Raw genomic sequence first — 15,421 nt, 5'->3', positions numbered from 1 at the left:
TCACTCTTGCTTAGGCTGGTTTCCAATTCTGGCTACAGCAATCCATCTGCCTTGGCCTCCCAGAGTTCTAGGATTAACAGGTGTGCACTGCCACGCTTGGCTAGTCTTTTCTTTTTTTCTTTCTTTCTTTTTTTTTTTTTTTTTTTTGCAGTTTTTGGCTGGGGCTGGGTTTGAACCTGCCACATCCGGCATATGGGGCCAGTGCCCTACTCCTTGATTCACAGGCGCCACCCCTTTTTTTTTTTTTTTTGTAGAGACAGAGTCTCACTTTATGGCCCTGGGTAGAGTGCTGTGGCATCACACAGCTCACAGCAACCTCCAACTGCTGGGCTTAAGTGATTCTCTTGCCTCAGCCTCCCGGGTAGCTGGGACTATAGGTGCCCACCACAATGCCCAGCTATTTTTTTGTTGCAGTTCGGCTGGGGCTGGGTTCGAACCCACCACCCTTGGAATACGGGGCTGGCACCCTACCCACTGAGCCACAGGTGCTGCCCCCCTAGTCTTTTCTATTTTTAGTAGAGATGGGGTCTCTCTTACTCCTGAGCTCAAGCAATCCTCCTGCCTTGGCCTCCCAGAGTGCTAGGATTACAGGTGTGAGCTAGCACGCCAGCCAGAAGCACCTTACACTCGTGTATCCCTCATATCCAGCTCATGGTAAAGCACGTTATTGATTAATCTTGTGCTGTACTGGGTGGCTGGCAATGGTGCCTCCTTGTCATCTCCTTCCGACTCTTCCACTTCATCTGCTCAACACACGCTTGTCACGATGCTGCTCTCAGACTAAAGAAGACAGGCTATCTCCTGGGCTTGGTGCCTGTAGCACAGTGGTTATGGCGCCAGCCTCATACACCAAGGGTGGTGGGTTCCAACCCGGCCCAGGCCAGCTAGACGACAATGACAGCTGCTACAAAAAATAGCCCAGCACTGTGGCAGGCGCTTCCAAGCTACTTGGGAGGCTGAGGCAAGAGAATCGCTTAAGCCCAAGAGTTTGAGGTTGCTGTGAGCTGTGATGCCACTGCACTCCACCCAGGGCGACATAGTGAGACTGTCTCAAAAGAAGAAAAAAAAAGGCTTCCTCCTGGCCTGTTAGGCTCTAGTCTAATACCACCCATATGGAGTAGCATACACAACTAGGCAATATGATTGTGTCCTAAGGACTTTAAGACTTTTAAGTTCCTGGCTCAGCGCCTGGAGCTCAGCGGCTAGGGCGCCAAACACATACACCAGAGCTGGTGGGTTTGAATCCAGCCTGGGCCTGCCAAACAGCAACTCCAACCAAAAAATACCCGGGCGTTGTGGTGGGCGCCTGTAGTCCCAGCTACTTGGGAGGCTGAGTTGCTGTGAGCTGTGATAGCAGTACACTCTACCAAGGGCGACATGAGACTGTCTCAAAAGAAAAACAAAAAAACTTGTAAGTTCTTTGAGGGCTGGAGTCCTGTTTGTTACAACTTTACTACGCCACGCGTAGGATATTTTAAGCAAACTCCGCGGACAGCTTCTCCAATCCAAAGTGCGCCTCTAAGAGGTTTCACCCCATCTTCCCGGGGAAGATCATAGAGACGTGTGGCTCAGCGAGGCCTCCTCGCGCAGCCACCGAGACGCGCAGAGGACGGCTAGAGCGTTGCTTGCCGAGCCGGCTTCCTCTTCGTAAGTCCTCCTTCCCAACATGGCGCAGTCGATTAACATCACCGAGCTGAATCTGCCGCAACTAGAAATGCTCAAAAATCAGCTGGACCAGGTGGGGAGAGCCCCAGAGGCGCTTCTTTCCCACTAACATTCCCCTACCCACGCATACTCCCTCACCCTCCATTCCTTCCCAGTTTAGGGGGGGTTCCTTTCCCGGGAGAAACCCCTAGCTGGTCCCAGGACCCGCCCCCTGCTCAGCGAAGCTCTTCTCGCCCTGTCCCCACCTTGATCGTCTTTCCCGCCCTTCGTAGGAAGTGGAGTTCTTGTCCACGTCCATTGCCCAGCTAAAAGTAGTACAGACCAAGTATGTGGAAGCCAAGGATTGTCTGAACGTGCTGAACAAGAGCAACGAAGGTACGAGGTTGACGGCTGAGGGGAACATGGGGAGCCTGTTTCGCTCGTCCCGCCCGCAACCCAACTTTCCTTACCTGAGACAAGAAAATAACCCATTACGTATTGTATACCGGCTTCCCGAGCCCTTTGCATGCTGCCTGCCTGAATCGAGACTCGCCGGAAACTCCTCTGCTCCTTTAGCCCCTTGTTACCATTTTCACACTGTCTGTGGGCGCTGTGCCCTGTTGGAACTCTCCTTAACGTTGGCGCTACCAACCTTCCCCAGGTGTTTGTCTTCATTGCTTTTACAGGGAAAGAATTACTCGTCCCACTGACAAGTTCTGTATCCTTTCCACAGTAACCTTTGCGGGGCTACCTTCTCCCTTTCTCCCTCACGTTCCCCCCAAAAGGGAGGGGTAGTTTTGATTACTCAGAGTTTCCTCCATAATTTTGAGAATACTCTAAGAAGAGTAATGTACACACTTGTATACACTTCTCTTATCTAACTTTAGACCAACATCTGGCTAATGCCTTGTGAGTACCACGGAGTGTGTAGAGTTGATGTGTGATGCTTCTGTTTGCTCTCTGAGTATTTAATATGGAGGTAAAGCTGCTAGTTTATACTTTTGCCAATAACATAGAAGATAGGCAATAGAAGAACAGGAGAATATTAAACAGGGAGGTTGGCTCTGTTTATTAATCCTTGATTTCAGCTTCAATGTGGCTCATTCCTTAACTTTCTATCATTAGTCTCCTATTTAATGTTTTACTTGAATGAACAAGTTATGGCAAGAGGGCACCTTTATCCATACTTGATCTTAGCCAAAAGGCCAAGGACCAATGGTACCTTTATAGTCTAAGAGTCTGAGAGATTCGATTCCAGCCTGAGCAAGAGTGAGATCCCCTCTCTAAAAAGCTGGCGTTGTGGTGGGTGCCAATAATCCCAGCTACTTGGGAGGCTGAGGCAAGTGGATCACTTGAACCCAAGAGTTTGAGGTTGCTGTGAGCTAAGATGCCATAGCACTCTACCAAGGGTGACGAACTGAGACTCTGTCTCAAAAAATAAAGTCTGAGAGAAACACAGGAGTAATGTAGTAGGGAATGGCTAAAGACTTAGCCTAAAGTGTTAGGCTGGGTGTGGTGGCTCACACCTGTAATCCTAGCACTTTGGGAGGCCAAGGCTGGTGGATTGCCTGAGCTTACAGGTTTGAGACAGCCTGAGCTAGTGTGAGACCCCATCTCTAAAAAATAGCTGGGCGGTGTGGCGAGTGCCTGTAGTCCCAGCTACCTGCAAGACTGAGACAAAAGAATTGCATGAGCCCAAGAATTTGAAGTTGCTGTGAGCTATGATGCTACAGCACTCTACCAAGGATGACAAAGTGAGTCTCTATCTTAAAAAAAAAAAAAAAGACTAGATGTTAAATCCATCAGGAATTAGCTAGTTTGTGATTGAGAATGTTGAAGGGAATTGAGGCTGGCTTTTATTTTTTATTAAATCATAACTATATACATTAATGCAATCATGGGGTACAATGTGCTGGTTTTATATGCAGTTTGAAATATTTTCATCAAACTGGTTAACATAGCCTTCACAGCATTTTCTTAGTTATTGTGTTGACATTTATATTCTACATTTAGTAAGTTTACATGTACCTTTTTTTTGTTTTTGTTTTTGTTTTTTTTGAGACAGAATCTCACTTTGTTGCCGTTGGTACAATGCTGTGGAGTGATAGCTCACAGCAACCTCAAACTCTTGGGCTCAAGGGATTCTCCTGCCTCAGCCTCCCAAGTAGCTGGGACTACATGTGCCGCCACTTCACTCTGCTATTTTTAGAGACAGAGTCTCGCTGTGGCTCAGGCTGGACTCGAACCTGTGAGCTCAGACAGTCCACTCACCTCGGCCTCCCAGAGTGCTAGGATTACAGGGGTGAGCCACCGCACTCGGCCTTGAGGCTGGCTTTTCACTTGTACTACTCTAGGGCAGGAGGAAAACATCATCTCTAGGCCTTCTGGAGAGACTAATAGGAAGAACTGCAAGAACTGCTTGGAGGGTGGGAGATGGGTTCAGGACAAGATAGTGTTTCAGTGTACATAAATTTCTCCATAAGGAACCAGCTTCTCTGTCTCTATCCATTTGATGTTACAGGTACAGCACTAAGGCCTCTGAGTTATTCAGTCCTCATGCCTTGTAGCTTTTTAGGAAAAGGAGAGTCTTAGGAGGCTAAGCATTCTGGTGACAGGGAATCATGCTATCATGGCTCATGCTAGCTAGTTTTTTCCTTAATCCTGGCTTCTCAGATGTATGTCCCTGGGAAGCTACATGATGTGGAACATGTGCTCATTGATGTGGGAACTGGCTACTACGTAGAGAAGGTGAGTGGGAGGAAGCATGGATGCCCTTCTGAACAGAGAAGGGGAATTGAGGGGAAGATCTAGAGTGCAATGGGGTTTAGCACGGGGAGTATCTCCATTTACCTCCTCATTCGCCTCTGATCTTGCAGACAGTTGAGGATGCCAAGGACTTCTTCAAGAGAAAGATAGACTTTCTTACGAAGCAGATGGAGAAAATCCAGCCAGCTCTCCAGGAGAAACATGCCATGAAACAGGGTAAGCTCTGTTTGGGAGACCTTTTGACCCTATCCATCTCCATAATAAAGAACATGGATTGCAGGGCGGCGCCTGTGGCTCAGTGAGTAGGGCGCCGGCCCCATATGCCGAAGGTGGTGGGTTCAAACCCAGCCCCAGCCAAACTGCAACCAAAAAATAGCCGGGCGTTGTGGCGGGCGCCTGTAGTCCCAGCTACTCGGGAGGCTGAGGCAAGAGAATCGCGTAAGCCCAAGAGTTAGAGGTTGCTGTGAGCCGTGTGACGCCACGGCACTCTACCCGAGGGCGGTACAGTGAGACTCTGTCTCTACAAAAAAAAAAAAAACATGGATTGCAGGGTGAACAGTGTATGTGTCCCCTTTACTGCATTAAAATCATGTCTTCTGAGGCAAGAGGATTGCTTAAGCTGAGGGAATTTGAGACCAGCCTGAGCAAGAGTGAGACCTCTCTGTACTAAAAATAGAAAAATTAGCTGGACTTTACGGGGCATGCCTTTAGACCCAGCTTTTCAGGAGGCTGAGGCAGGAGGATCTCCTGAGCCCAGGAGTTTGAGGTTGCTGTTAACTAGGCTGACCAGCCATGGGACTCGAGCCTGGGTCAAAAGAATGACTCTGTCTCAAAAGAAAAAAACAAAATCAAATTTTCGTTTCTCTTTGTTGTCTTTATATGTTATTCTCTTGAATCTGTGTATTGAATACCCACTATTTGTAGATTCCTGGGTTGGGTATTTGAGAGATTTAGAAGGATATCTTTCTTTTTTTTTAAGAGACAGAGTCTCACTTTGTTGCCCTCTGAGAGTGCAGTGGCATCACAGCTCACAGCAACCTCCAGCTCTTGGTTTTAGGCAATTCTCTTGCCTCAGCCTCCCAAATAGCTGGGACTACAAGCGCCCTCCACAACGCCCAGCTATTTTTTGTTGCAGTTTGGCTGGGGCTGGGTTTGAACCTGCCACCCTTGGCATATGGGGCTGGTACCCTACTCGCTACTCACTGAGCCATAGGCGTCGCCTTTTTTTTTTTTTTTTTTTTTGTAGAGACAGAGTCTCACCTTACTGCCCTTGGTAGAGTGCCGTGGCGTCACACGGCTCACAGCAACCTCCAGCTCTTGGGGTTACGTGATTCTCTTGCCTCAGCCTCCCAAGCAGCTGGGAGAAGGATATCTTTCTATATGCTTTTTGTGGACCTGCTATTTAATGGGGATGTAACACATGGGATAGGAAACATAACACTAACTACTAGCGATTACAATCTTGGTTGCATATTAAAATCAGTAAGTTTAAAACATAAAATAAAATAGGGCGGCGCCTGGGGCTCAAAGGAGTAGTAGCCCATATACTGCAGGTGGCGGGTTCAAACCCGGCCCCAGGCCAAAAACTGCAAAGAAATAATAAAATAAAATAAGTAAGTTTAAAAAGAAAGCCTGGGACCACTGCAGACCAACTAATCAACCTGGAAGTGGGGAGAGATTGAGTTGTCTCAAAGGTTAATTTATTTTTATTTATTCTTTTGCTTTTATAAAAGGGTATTTTTTAAAAAAGCTCCCCAAGTGATTCTGTCACGGTCATAGTTGGGAACCACTGTTCTAAGGGCAAAAACCTTTCAACGTTAATAATTTTCTGGTTATGTTTGACTCATTTCAAAACCATATTGTGTTCATTTTTACATCTTGATAGTTAGCATATTGACGCACACATTGTGGACTCTAAATTTGTGGTAGCATATGACCTCCCACAGTAGATCATTGTGCTAAGTTTTATTAGCAATCTGTAGTTGGTAGTCTGCCTGTCCTTAAACTACTCTCACTTTCCATTAACTCTTGGTTCTCCCTTTACCTCCTAACCAATATCTGAGTCTGGTTTATTTTTTTTCCCTCCACAGCTGTCATGGAAATGATGAGCCAGAAGATTCAGCAGCTCACAGCCTTGGGGGCAGCTCAGACGACTGCTAAAGCCTAAGAGTTTATTGCAGAAATGGAGCAGGGAGGATCCTGCTTCAGGGACCTGGGACTCTGTGGGCGTGGCTTCCTGGTGTAGGGTCTCCTATTGTCAATAAATATGCAAGTTGGACAGATTATTGGTATTTTCTTGCATTAAGCAAGGGACTGGTGATGAAATGGGATGGCGGTGGTGGAGAGTTTGGGCCGCTTACCAGGGCCGGGTAACAGGAAGGATGCTACATGCATTTTGGCCAGCTGCATCCAGGACCTTGGACTAGCTGGGTGGAAATCCCCCACCAGATGGTGCACGCCCTTGGCGGTGGCGGTTGCCGTAGGAACGGTGGCAAGCGGAAGTGAGGTGGCGCAGATGCTTCCCCTTCCGGGTCAGTGCTTCCGCCTTCCCAAGATGGTAGGCTCATGGGCCGCCACCGCCTGCGCTGCTTTTTAGTGCTGCTGCTGTCGCCTCTCCAAACGCGGTACTACATGCTTGTCACAGAGTCTGTCCTGCCTCCTAAACGACCCCGCAGAAACCTCATGGCACCACCCCGGATCGGGACACACAACGGCACCTTCCACTGCGACGAGGCGCTGGCGTGCGCCTTCCTTCGCCTCCTTCCAGAGTACCGGGTACGTCTAGGACAACTGGTCCTGGAACTGCCTGTGGGCCTCCAGGGCGGACGCGTCCCCGTCATGCTCCCTCTGGTGGCTCAGGCAGCTCGCGCACCCCTTGCACCTCGAGCACCCTCCTACCCGCAAGGCCCTGGGCAGGCACTTTACCTATGAACCCTCGCAGGATGCAGAGATTGTTCGGACCCGGGATCCGGAAAAACTGGCTTCATGTGACATCGTGGTGGACGTGGGTGGCGAGTATGACCCTCAGAGACACCGATATGACCATCACCAGAGGTGAGTTATGTGTACTAGCACTATGTCTTTAACTTCCTTGACTTCAGCTTTCCTCTGTGCCCCAATTTAGCTATTCACTGCTATTCACCCAAGTCCCATTGGGACTACAGCTATCCTAGCTCTGCCTGCTCTTCACCCATCTCCCTGGCCTTTGTCTTCCCTTGGTTCCAAACCCAATGCGTCCCTCAAGCCCCTCCTGACTCACTTCCTTCCTTGAGTTATGTTTTTTCTCCCACCAGCACTGTCATCACCTCAACTAATAAGTCTATCTGGGATTAATCCATTCATGTGCCCATGCTGCCTCACATTACCACTGGGCCCACATAATTGTGAAAGTTGATGACAGTTATTTATGTAGTCTTCAAGGGCTGTCCAACGTGTGGTCCGCAGGCCCTATGCAGATCATTTGACGACTGTTTTACTTATCTGTGGTGTTGGATCTTATGAAAAGTATGCATGGACTTTTTCTTTTGCTGATCTTTCGTTATTGTTTGTTAGTTTAACGTGGCCTGAGACAACTCTTATTATTCCAATGTGTGGCAGGAAAGTAAAAAGATTGGACATCCCTGCCTGTCACCCTTCTATTGAGAAATCCTTGTTCCCAGGTAGGCCATTCCAATTCTTCTCTCCCTCTCCTCTAGCCTGTACTGCTTCAGATTCTCAGTGAGTATCCCTGCTTCTGAAAGGAAATTGAGCTTTTCCTGCATGGATTTCCTTAGTTTTCCACCTCCAGACATTCTCAGCTCCCTCCTACCAATTCATGAAGAATTATGCCTTCTGTTAGAGGTTAATCTTCTCCCTTTTTGCTAGTCTGTTACTCAGTTCTCATAAATTGAGACTTCATGTCACAATTCTACCACCAGTGTTTCTACTTTTCATTCTCGCAGAGGTCCTCAAACTACGGCCCGCGGGCCACATGCGGCAGTGTGATTGTATTTGTTCCCATTTTGTTTTTTTACTTCAAAATAAGATATGTGCAGTGTGCATAGGAATTTGTTCATAGTTTTTTTTTTTTAAACTATAGTCCGCCCCTCCAACGGTCTGAGGAACAGTGAACTGGCCCCTTGTTTAAAAAGTTTGAGGACATGCCAGCTTAAAACTCTGCTCAGGCATAAAAAAAGCAAACAGGTAAATAAAAAACAAAACCCTCAATTAGTACATATACTGTACTATTAAAAGTACAGTAGAACTTCTGTAAGTTGACCACCCAAGAGACAGTAACCAACTGATCAACATATGGCCGTAGTCAGTATTAGGAACTAGGCCTTACTACATGTGGTGCATGTCTGGTCTGTGAAAATTAGGTCAACTTAAGGAAGTGGTCAGTGTAGGGAGGTAATCAACCATGAAGGTTCTACTGTAATTATCCCTGAGGGGTTATGGTGGGATTTTTGTTTGTTTGTTTGTTTTTTTGTTGTTGTTTTTGAGACAGTCTCATTCCATCGCCCTCAGTAGAGTGCAATGACATCATAGGTCACAGCAACCTCCAGCTCTTGGGCTTAGGCAATTCTCCTGCCTCAGCCTCCTGAGTAGGTGGGACTACAGATGTCTGCGATATGCCCAGCAATTTTTTGTTGCAGTTTGGCCGGGGCCGGGTTTGAACCCCCCACCTTTGGTATATGGGGTGTTGTGGCAAGTGTCTGTAATCACTAAGCCACTACTCACTAAGCCACAGGCGCTGCCCTGTGGGCTTTTTTTTGAGACAGCCTTACTCTGTCACTTTGGGTAAAGTGCTGTAGCATCGTAGCTCACAGCAGCCTCAGACTTTTGGGCTCAAGTGATCCTTTTGCTTCAGCCTTTCAATTGAGATTACAGACACTCGCCACAACAGCCAGCTAGTTTATCTATTTTTAGTAGAGACAGGATTTTGCTCTTGCTTGGGCTGGTCTTGAACTCCTGATCTCCACCTGCCTCAGCCTCCCAGAGTGCTAGGGTTACAGGCGTAAGCCACTGCACCTGGCCTGACGTGTTTTAAGTCTGTGTCTTTCTCTTTTTTTTTTTTATTTTGTAGAGACAGAGTCTCACTGTACCGCCCTCGGGTAGAGTGCCATAACGTCACACGGCTCACAGCAACCTCTAACTCTTGGGCTTACGCAATTCTCTTGCCTCAGCCTCCCGAGCAGCTGGGACTACAGGCGCCCACCACAACACCCGGCTATTTTTTTGTTGCAGTTTGGCCGGGGCTGGGTTTGAACCCGCCACCCTTGGTATATGGGGCCGGCGCCCTACTCACTGAGCCACAGGCGCCGCCCGTCTTTCTCTTTTTTAAGTGTACTGATTACCTTTATAAATGGTATCAGGAGGAAACTCCTGATATTTACAGCCTAATTTCTCCCTCTCAGAACTCGGCTACTTTTCAAGAAATACTTGACACAGACTCCCCTCTTTCCTTACAGTTCATTCTCCTCTAGCTTACTCTCTCCCAAACTCTCCCCTGGAATTACTCAATGAAACGGTACCATCAACTTCAGCACCAGACCAAGGAGGTACCATAGGGTCTCACCTTAACCTCTTTGTGGCACTAAGCATTATTGACAATTCCTTTTTTTCAGATTGCTTTGTTTATATATACTTAAATATTGTATATTATCTGAAATGTAAGACTGTAACATTTCTAGAATATCAAACATAAAATGAACACCTTCCAGCCTAAGAACTAGATTAGAACATTGCTGTTACCTTTGTTATCTATTACCTGTCCCCCTTCCTCTCCTCTAAAGTAGGCAATATCCTAAATTTTTGTGTTCATCACACCCATTTCTTATGTATAGTTTAGCACTCCTGTTTCCATCTGTTTGCTTTTTGAACTTTATGGGCTTATTATATCATTTGTCTTTATACTTTGTGAATATTTTATAAATACTCCTATATTTACTTAATACTTAATAAAAGTCATTAGACAGAAAATTAGCTCTTTAGGTGATTCTGCGATGGACTATATTTAGAAATTATGGCTATATTTTCAACTTCCTACCAGCTATCATACCGTTTCCCTGTTTTTGGGCCCCCCGCTCAAATTCCTGCCTTCCATACTCACCCAGACCATTGCAGGTACTCCTCTTGCATCTGTTCTTTGTGCTGGCTGGTACAGTGTATATCATACATCTGCCTGCTTAAAATTCTCATCATGCCTCCCTGTTATCTACAGATAAAGTCTAAATTCTAAAGTAGGCTATACAAGACCTGCCATGATCTGGCCTCTGCCTGCCCTTCGACTATATCTTTGCCATGCAGTCCACACTCCTGCACTGCCTTTTTTGCAGTTCCATGAAGAGACTTGTTTCTGAACCATCATGAATACTGTTCCCTCTACTTGGAATGCTTTGGCTCCTTCCCCCTTTGTGTGATGAACACCCACTGACTCCTCTCTGGGGACTGACCTGGAGGCTGTCCTCTGAACCCTTCCTCATTTTCCTTGTTATGTATCTAGCTGGAGTATTCACTTAGTTGGCTGTGTTAGTCTCCAGCAGATGAATTTAAAGACAAGGACAGGCTCTTGGTTTTTTATGCCTAATGTCTGATAAATGAGTTAACCACTGTTGAGTGAATGCATGACTGGAAACTAGCCGAGGTCTGTGTTGACCCAAGGGAAAATGAAAGCCTTCCCAGCCAGGCTTTCTCCTACCAACTCCCGCAGTATACTCCAGGCTGCTGCCTACCCCACCTGGGTTTGCACATGCGCCCACACCCTCTGGGTTAACTGGGCCAGCTCCTTCTCCTCAGCCTGCCTCCCTGTGCTCCTCAGGTCTTTCACAGAGACCATGAGCTCCCTGTCCCCTGGAAAGCCATGGCAGACCAAGCTGAGCAGTGCTGGACTCATCTATCTGCACTTCGGGCACAAACTGCTGGCCCAGTTACTGGGCACTAGTGAAGAGGACAGCGTGGTGGGCACCCTCTATGACAAGGTGGGGCACTGAGGACAGAGATGACCCACACGTCACCAGCAGACAAGCTGTGAGTGGCGCATATGCCACTCTCAGAACTTAGCCTCAGTTCAGGGTTCCTGGCCTAGCGTGGGCCCCACACTCATTCTCTCCCTCAGTCAAGCTCATCTCAAAAGGGATTGGTGGTAACTTCCCTCTCTGCCTGCATCCTGGGATAGCTGTTGGGAAGTGGATGACATAATATATGGGCTTTGAGAACCATAAAGCAGCATTTCCCAGTCCTTTTCTTGACACACAAACAATGATTGTTTAGTACCTTTAGGTAAACGGGGGGGATTGCTTGTGTTTGGAAGCATCTGGCTCAGAGGTTCTGGCTGCCCTGAAAGTTGAGGGGAGAATATCCACTGTAATTCCCTGGTGGCACATGAGTTAGAAAGGTTGGCTAGGAAGAGTTTTATTGTGAAGATATCTTTAGGTTCCAAGGGGTCCTCTGCTAGCAATTTCCTGCTATTAGGGAAGGAACAAGACCAGTGGCCCTGGCATGCATGTCAGCTCAAAGGACACCACTTAACCTTTCTCCTGTGCCCAAACTCTCCTGTGCCATTCAGAAGTCAAACGTAATCAATCTGCTGTATTTCTTGCACGTAGGCTGTTGAGTTCAGATCTGTTTTAGCTTACCCATCAGAAGCTCCCTATGACTAGTCTTTTGGAATACTAAAGTTTTAGACTGCCTGGGTCAGTTTTCCGTTCTACTGCTGGAGAGTTTTTAGCAACTGACTAAATTAAACCCATGTTTTAACTAAGCATAATGTTGAGATCTAGACCAAGAGGTGCTGGGCATGGAGGAATGACTTTTTTAGCTCTCCTTAAGTAGCATGTTTCTACATACCACAGGTGTATTGCTATGGAGACCCATCTGGTAGGGCAGTTTTGTTTTTTGTTTTTGAGACAAGAGTCTCAAGCTGTCACCCTGGGTAAAGTGCCGTGGCATCACAGCACACAGCAACCTCCAACTCTTGGGCTTAAGCGATTCTCTTGCCTCAGCCTCCCAAGTAGCTGGGACTACAGGCGCCCACCACAACACCCAGCTGTTTTTTTTTTTTCTGGTTGTAATTGTTGTTTGGCAGGCCTGGGCTGGGATATGGCTGGATGAACCTGCCAGCTCTGGTGTATGTGGCTGGTGCCCTAGCCATGAGCTATAGGTGCTGAGCCCATAGGGAAGTTTTGCATAAAACATCCCATGTTGTTTCTGCTGTGAAACATTATCTTCCAGCTTCTTCAGCCTCAGGAGATACAGCAACTACTGACGTCAACTAGCACATTATAGGCTTCCCTGGGACCCATAACCCCATATCCAGCTCTTGACATCTAGGCAAGCACTTGACTTTTGTGCTTGACCAGACCCTATTTGCCTCCTTAACGATCACCGAATAGCTTCTTCAGCCTGCCTTGCGATTTACCCCCCTCCCCACTCAGCCATCAGAACCCACTCCCACAGACCCTATCCAGGAAGTGGAGACTTTCCTTGTTCAAAAATTGGTAGCCCCCCAACTCAGTACCCTGTTGCTCGGTGGGTAGGGTGCTGGCCACCTACACCTGGGCTGGCAGGTTCGAACCCGGCCCAGGCCTGCTAAAAACCACTACAACAAAAAATGTGGTGGGCGGGGTGGCGCCTGTGGCTCAGTGAGTAGGGCGCCGGCCCCATATGCCAAGGGTGGCGGGTTCAAACCCAGCCCCAGCCAAACTGCAACAACAAAAAAATAGCCGGGCGTTGTGGCGGGCGCCTGTAGTCCCAGCTGCTCAGGAGGCTGAGGCAAGAGAATCGCGTAAGCCCAAGAGTTAGAGGTTGCTGTGAGCCGTGTGACGCCACGGCACTCTACCTGAGGGCGGTACAGTGAGACTCTGTCTCTACAAAAAAAAAAAATGTGGTGGGCACCTGTAGTCCCAGCTACTTGGGAGGCTGAGGCAAGAGAATCGCTTAAGCCCAAGAGTTGGAGGTTGCTGTGAGCTGTGACATCACAGCACTCTACCGAGGGCAATGTAGTGAAACTCTGTCTTAAAAAAAAAAAAAAAAGGGTGGCACCTATGGCTCAGTGGGTAGGGCGCTGGCCCTATATACCGAGGGTAGAGGGTTTGAACCTGGCCCTGCCAAACTGCAACAAAAAATAGCTGGGTATTGTGGCAGGCACCTATAGTCCCAGCTACTCAGGAGGCTAAAGCAAGAGGATCACCTAAGGCCAAGAGTTTGAGGTTGCTGTGAACTGTGATGCCACAGCACTCTACTGAGGGCGATAACATGAGACTGTCTCAAAAAAAAAAATTTCCTAAGCCCAAGAACTGGAAGTTGCTGCAAGCTGTGATATTATGTCACTCTACAGAGGGCAGCAAAATGAGACTCTGTCTTTTTTTTTTTTTTTTTTGTAGAGACAGAGTCTCACTGTACCGCCCTCGGTAGAGTGCCGTGCCCTCACACGGCTCACAGCAACCTCTAACTCTTGGGCTCACGCGATTCTCTTGCCTCAGCCTCCCGAGCAGCTGGGACTACAGGCACCCGCCACAACACCCGGCTATTTTTTTGTTGTTGTTGTTGCAGTTTGGCTGGGGCTGGGCTTGAACCCGCCACCCTCGGCATATGGGGCTGGCGCCCTACTCACTAAGCCACAGGCGCCGCCCCGAGACTCTGTCTCTTAAAAAATAAATTGGTAGACCCCACAGGTTGGCCTTTGCACTAGAGAGAGCACTAGAGTAGAAATCAAGTGATTGGAATTCCAGTCTCAGCACTCTTAGCTCTCTGACCTTGAACAAACCACTGAACTCTGTTCTCCCTTTTGCCAGTTAATGGTGAGATCCTTATAGGCTTGTGAAGATTAAAGGAAAAGATGTGTGTGAACATACTTTGAAACTGGTAAGACTTTACACAAATGGTAGGTAGCCTCAAGAGCATTTCCCCTGCCTTAGATGTATGAGAACTTTGTGGAAGAGGTGGATGCAGTGGACAATGGGATCTCCCAGTGGGAGGAGGGGGAGCCTCGATATGCACTGACCACTACCCTGAGTGCCCGGGTTGCTCGACTTAATCCTACCTGGAACCAGCCCAATCAAGATTCTGAGGTAAGAGGGCCCTGGGAAAGAGACCCTAAGATGGGTTAAGAACCTTGGGAGAAAATGGGAATATTTGCTTCTCCTAAATCCCCAGCAAATTCAAAGTTGGGAGCAGCCCTATGATTCTTACTCCTACCATGCCCAGGCAGGGTTCAAGCGTGCAATGGATCTGGTTAAAGAGGAGTTTCTGCAGAGACTGGACTTCTACCAACACAGCTGGCTGCCAGCCCAGGCCTTAGTGGAAGAAGCCCTGGCCCAGCGATTTCAGGTTACAGGCCTACAAGGAGGCATTGTGAAGGCTGCTGGGCAACGAGGGCTCTTGCTTTGACCCTAAACTTTCTAGCTGTGCTCCATTTCCTTTTCAGGTGGACCCAAGTGGGGAGATAATAGAACTGGCAAAAGGAGGATGCCCCTGGAAGGAGCATCTCTACCACTTGGAATCTAGGCTGTCTCCCTCAGTGGCCATCATCTTTGTTATCTTCACTGACCAGGCTGGACAGTGGCGGGTACAGTGTGTGCCCAAGGAGCCCCACTCATTCCAAAGCCGGTGAGGCCCCAAGAAACCTTGCTGTAGACCGCCAGGCCTGTGTCAGCTCTGTTAGAGTAGGCTGCTGACCTTCACCTCAGCTCTGCACCCCTTTCTCTCAGTTCTTCAGGTCTCCATTTGCTCCAGCCAACTCCCTCTTTCTGCTCACTTGTAGGCTGCCTCTGCCAGAGCCATGGCGGGGTCTTCGGGACAAGGCTCTGGACCAGGTCAGTGGGATCCCTGGCTGCATCTTTGTCCATGCCAGTGGCTTCATTGGTGGGCACCACACCCGAGAGGGTGCCTTGAACATGGCCCGTGCCACCCTGGCCCAGCACCCACACCTCCCACAAACACTCTAGTCCAATAAAACTTCCTGCATCTCACACTGACCCAGTCTTTGACCCATTATTGGCCTATACCATTCGGAGAATGTGTTCAAACTTGG

The 15,421-nt window shown here is 48.2% G+C and overlaps 2 protein-coding genes across 2 annotated transcripts; both read left to right on the top strand.

Moving 5' to 3' along the window:
* The first annotated feature begins 1,554 nt into the window (after positions 1-1,554).
* Positions 1,555-6,692, top strand: PFDN5 (prefoldin subunit 5). The gene is made up of 6 exons (XM_053554662.1): positions 1,555-1,738; positions 1,938-2,040; positions 2,331-2,362; positions 4,318-4,392; positions 4,521-4,626; positions 6,501-6,692. Exons 1-6 carry the CDS (start codon positions 1,667-1,669, stop codon positions 6,575-6,577), a joined length of 465 nt encoding a protein of 154 aa, XP_053410637.1. The 5' UTR covers positions 1,555-1,666; the 3' UTR covers positions 6,578-6,692.
* Positions 6,693-6,823: 131 nt separating this feature from the next.
* On the top strand, positions 6,824-15,365 carry MYG1 (MYG1 exonuclease). Its single transcript, XM_053554661.1, has 7 exons — positions 6,824-7,185; positions 7,352-7,464; positions 11,210-11,369; positions 14,307-14,459; positions 14,596-14,718; positions 14,816-14,997; positions 15,152-15,365. The coding sequence occupies exons 1-7, from the start codon at positions 6,976-6,978 to the stop codon at positions 15,333-15,335; spliced, it is 1,125 nt and encodes a 374-aa protein (XP_053410636.1). The 5' UTR covers positions 6,824-6,975; the 3' UTR covers positions 15,336-15,365.
* Positions 15,366-15,421: the final 56 nt, after the last annotated feature.

This window comes from Nycticebus coucang, chromosome 12, assembly GCF_027406575.1.
Source record: "Nycticebus coucang isolate mNycCou1 chromosome 12, mNycCou1.pri, whole genome shotgun sequence".
In the NCBI taxonomy this organism is placed as follows: Eukaryota; Metazoa; Chordata; class Mammalia; order Primates; family Lorisidae; genus Nycticebus; species Nycticebus coucang.
The sequence above is the reverse complement of the archived record's forward strand: the minus strand, read 5'-3'. Positions and strand labels throughout refer to the sequence as shown.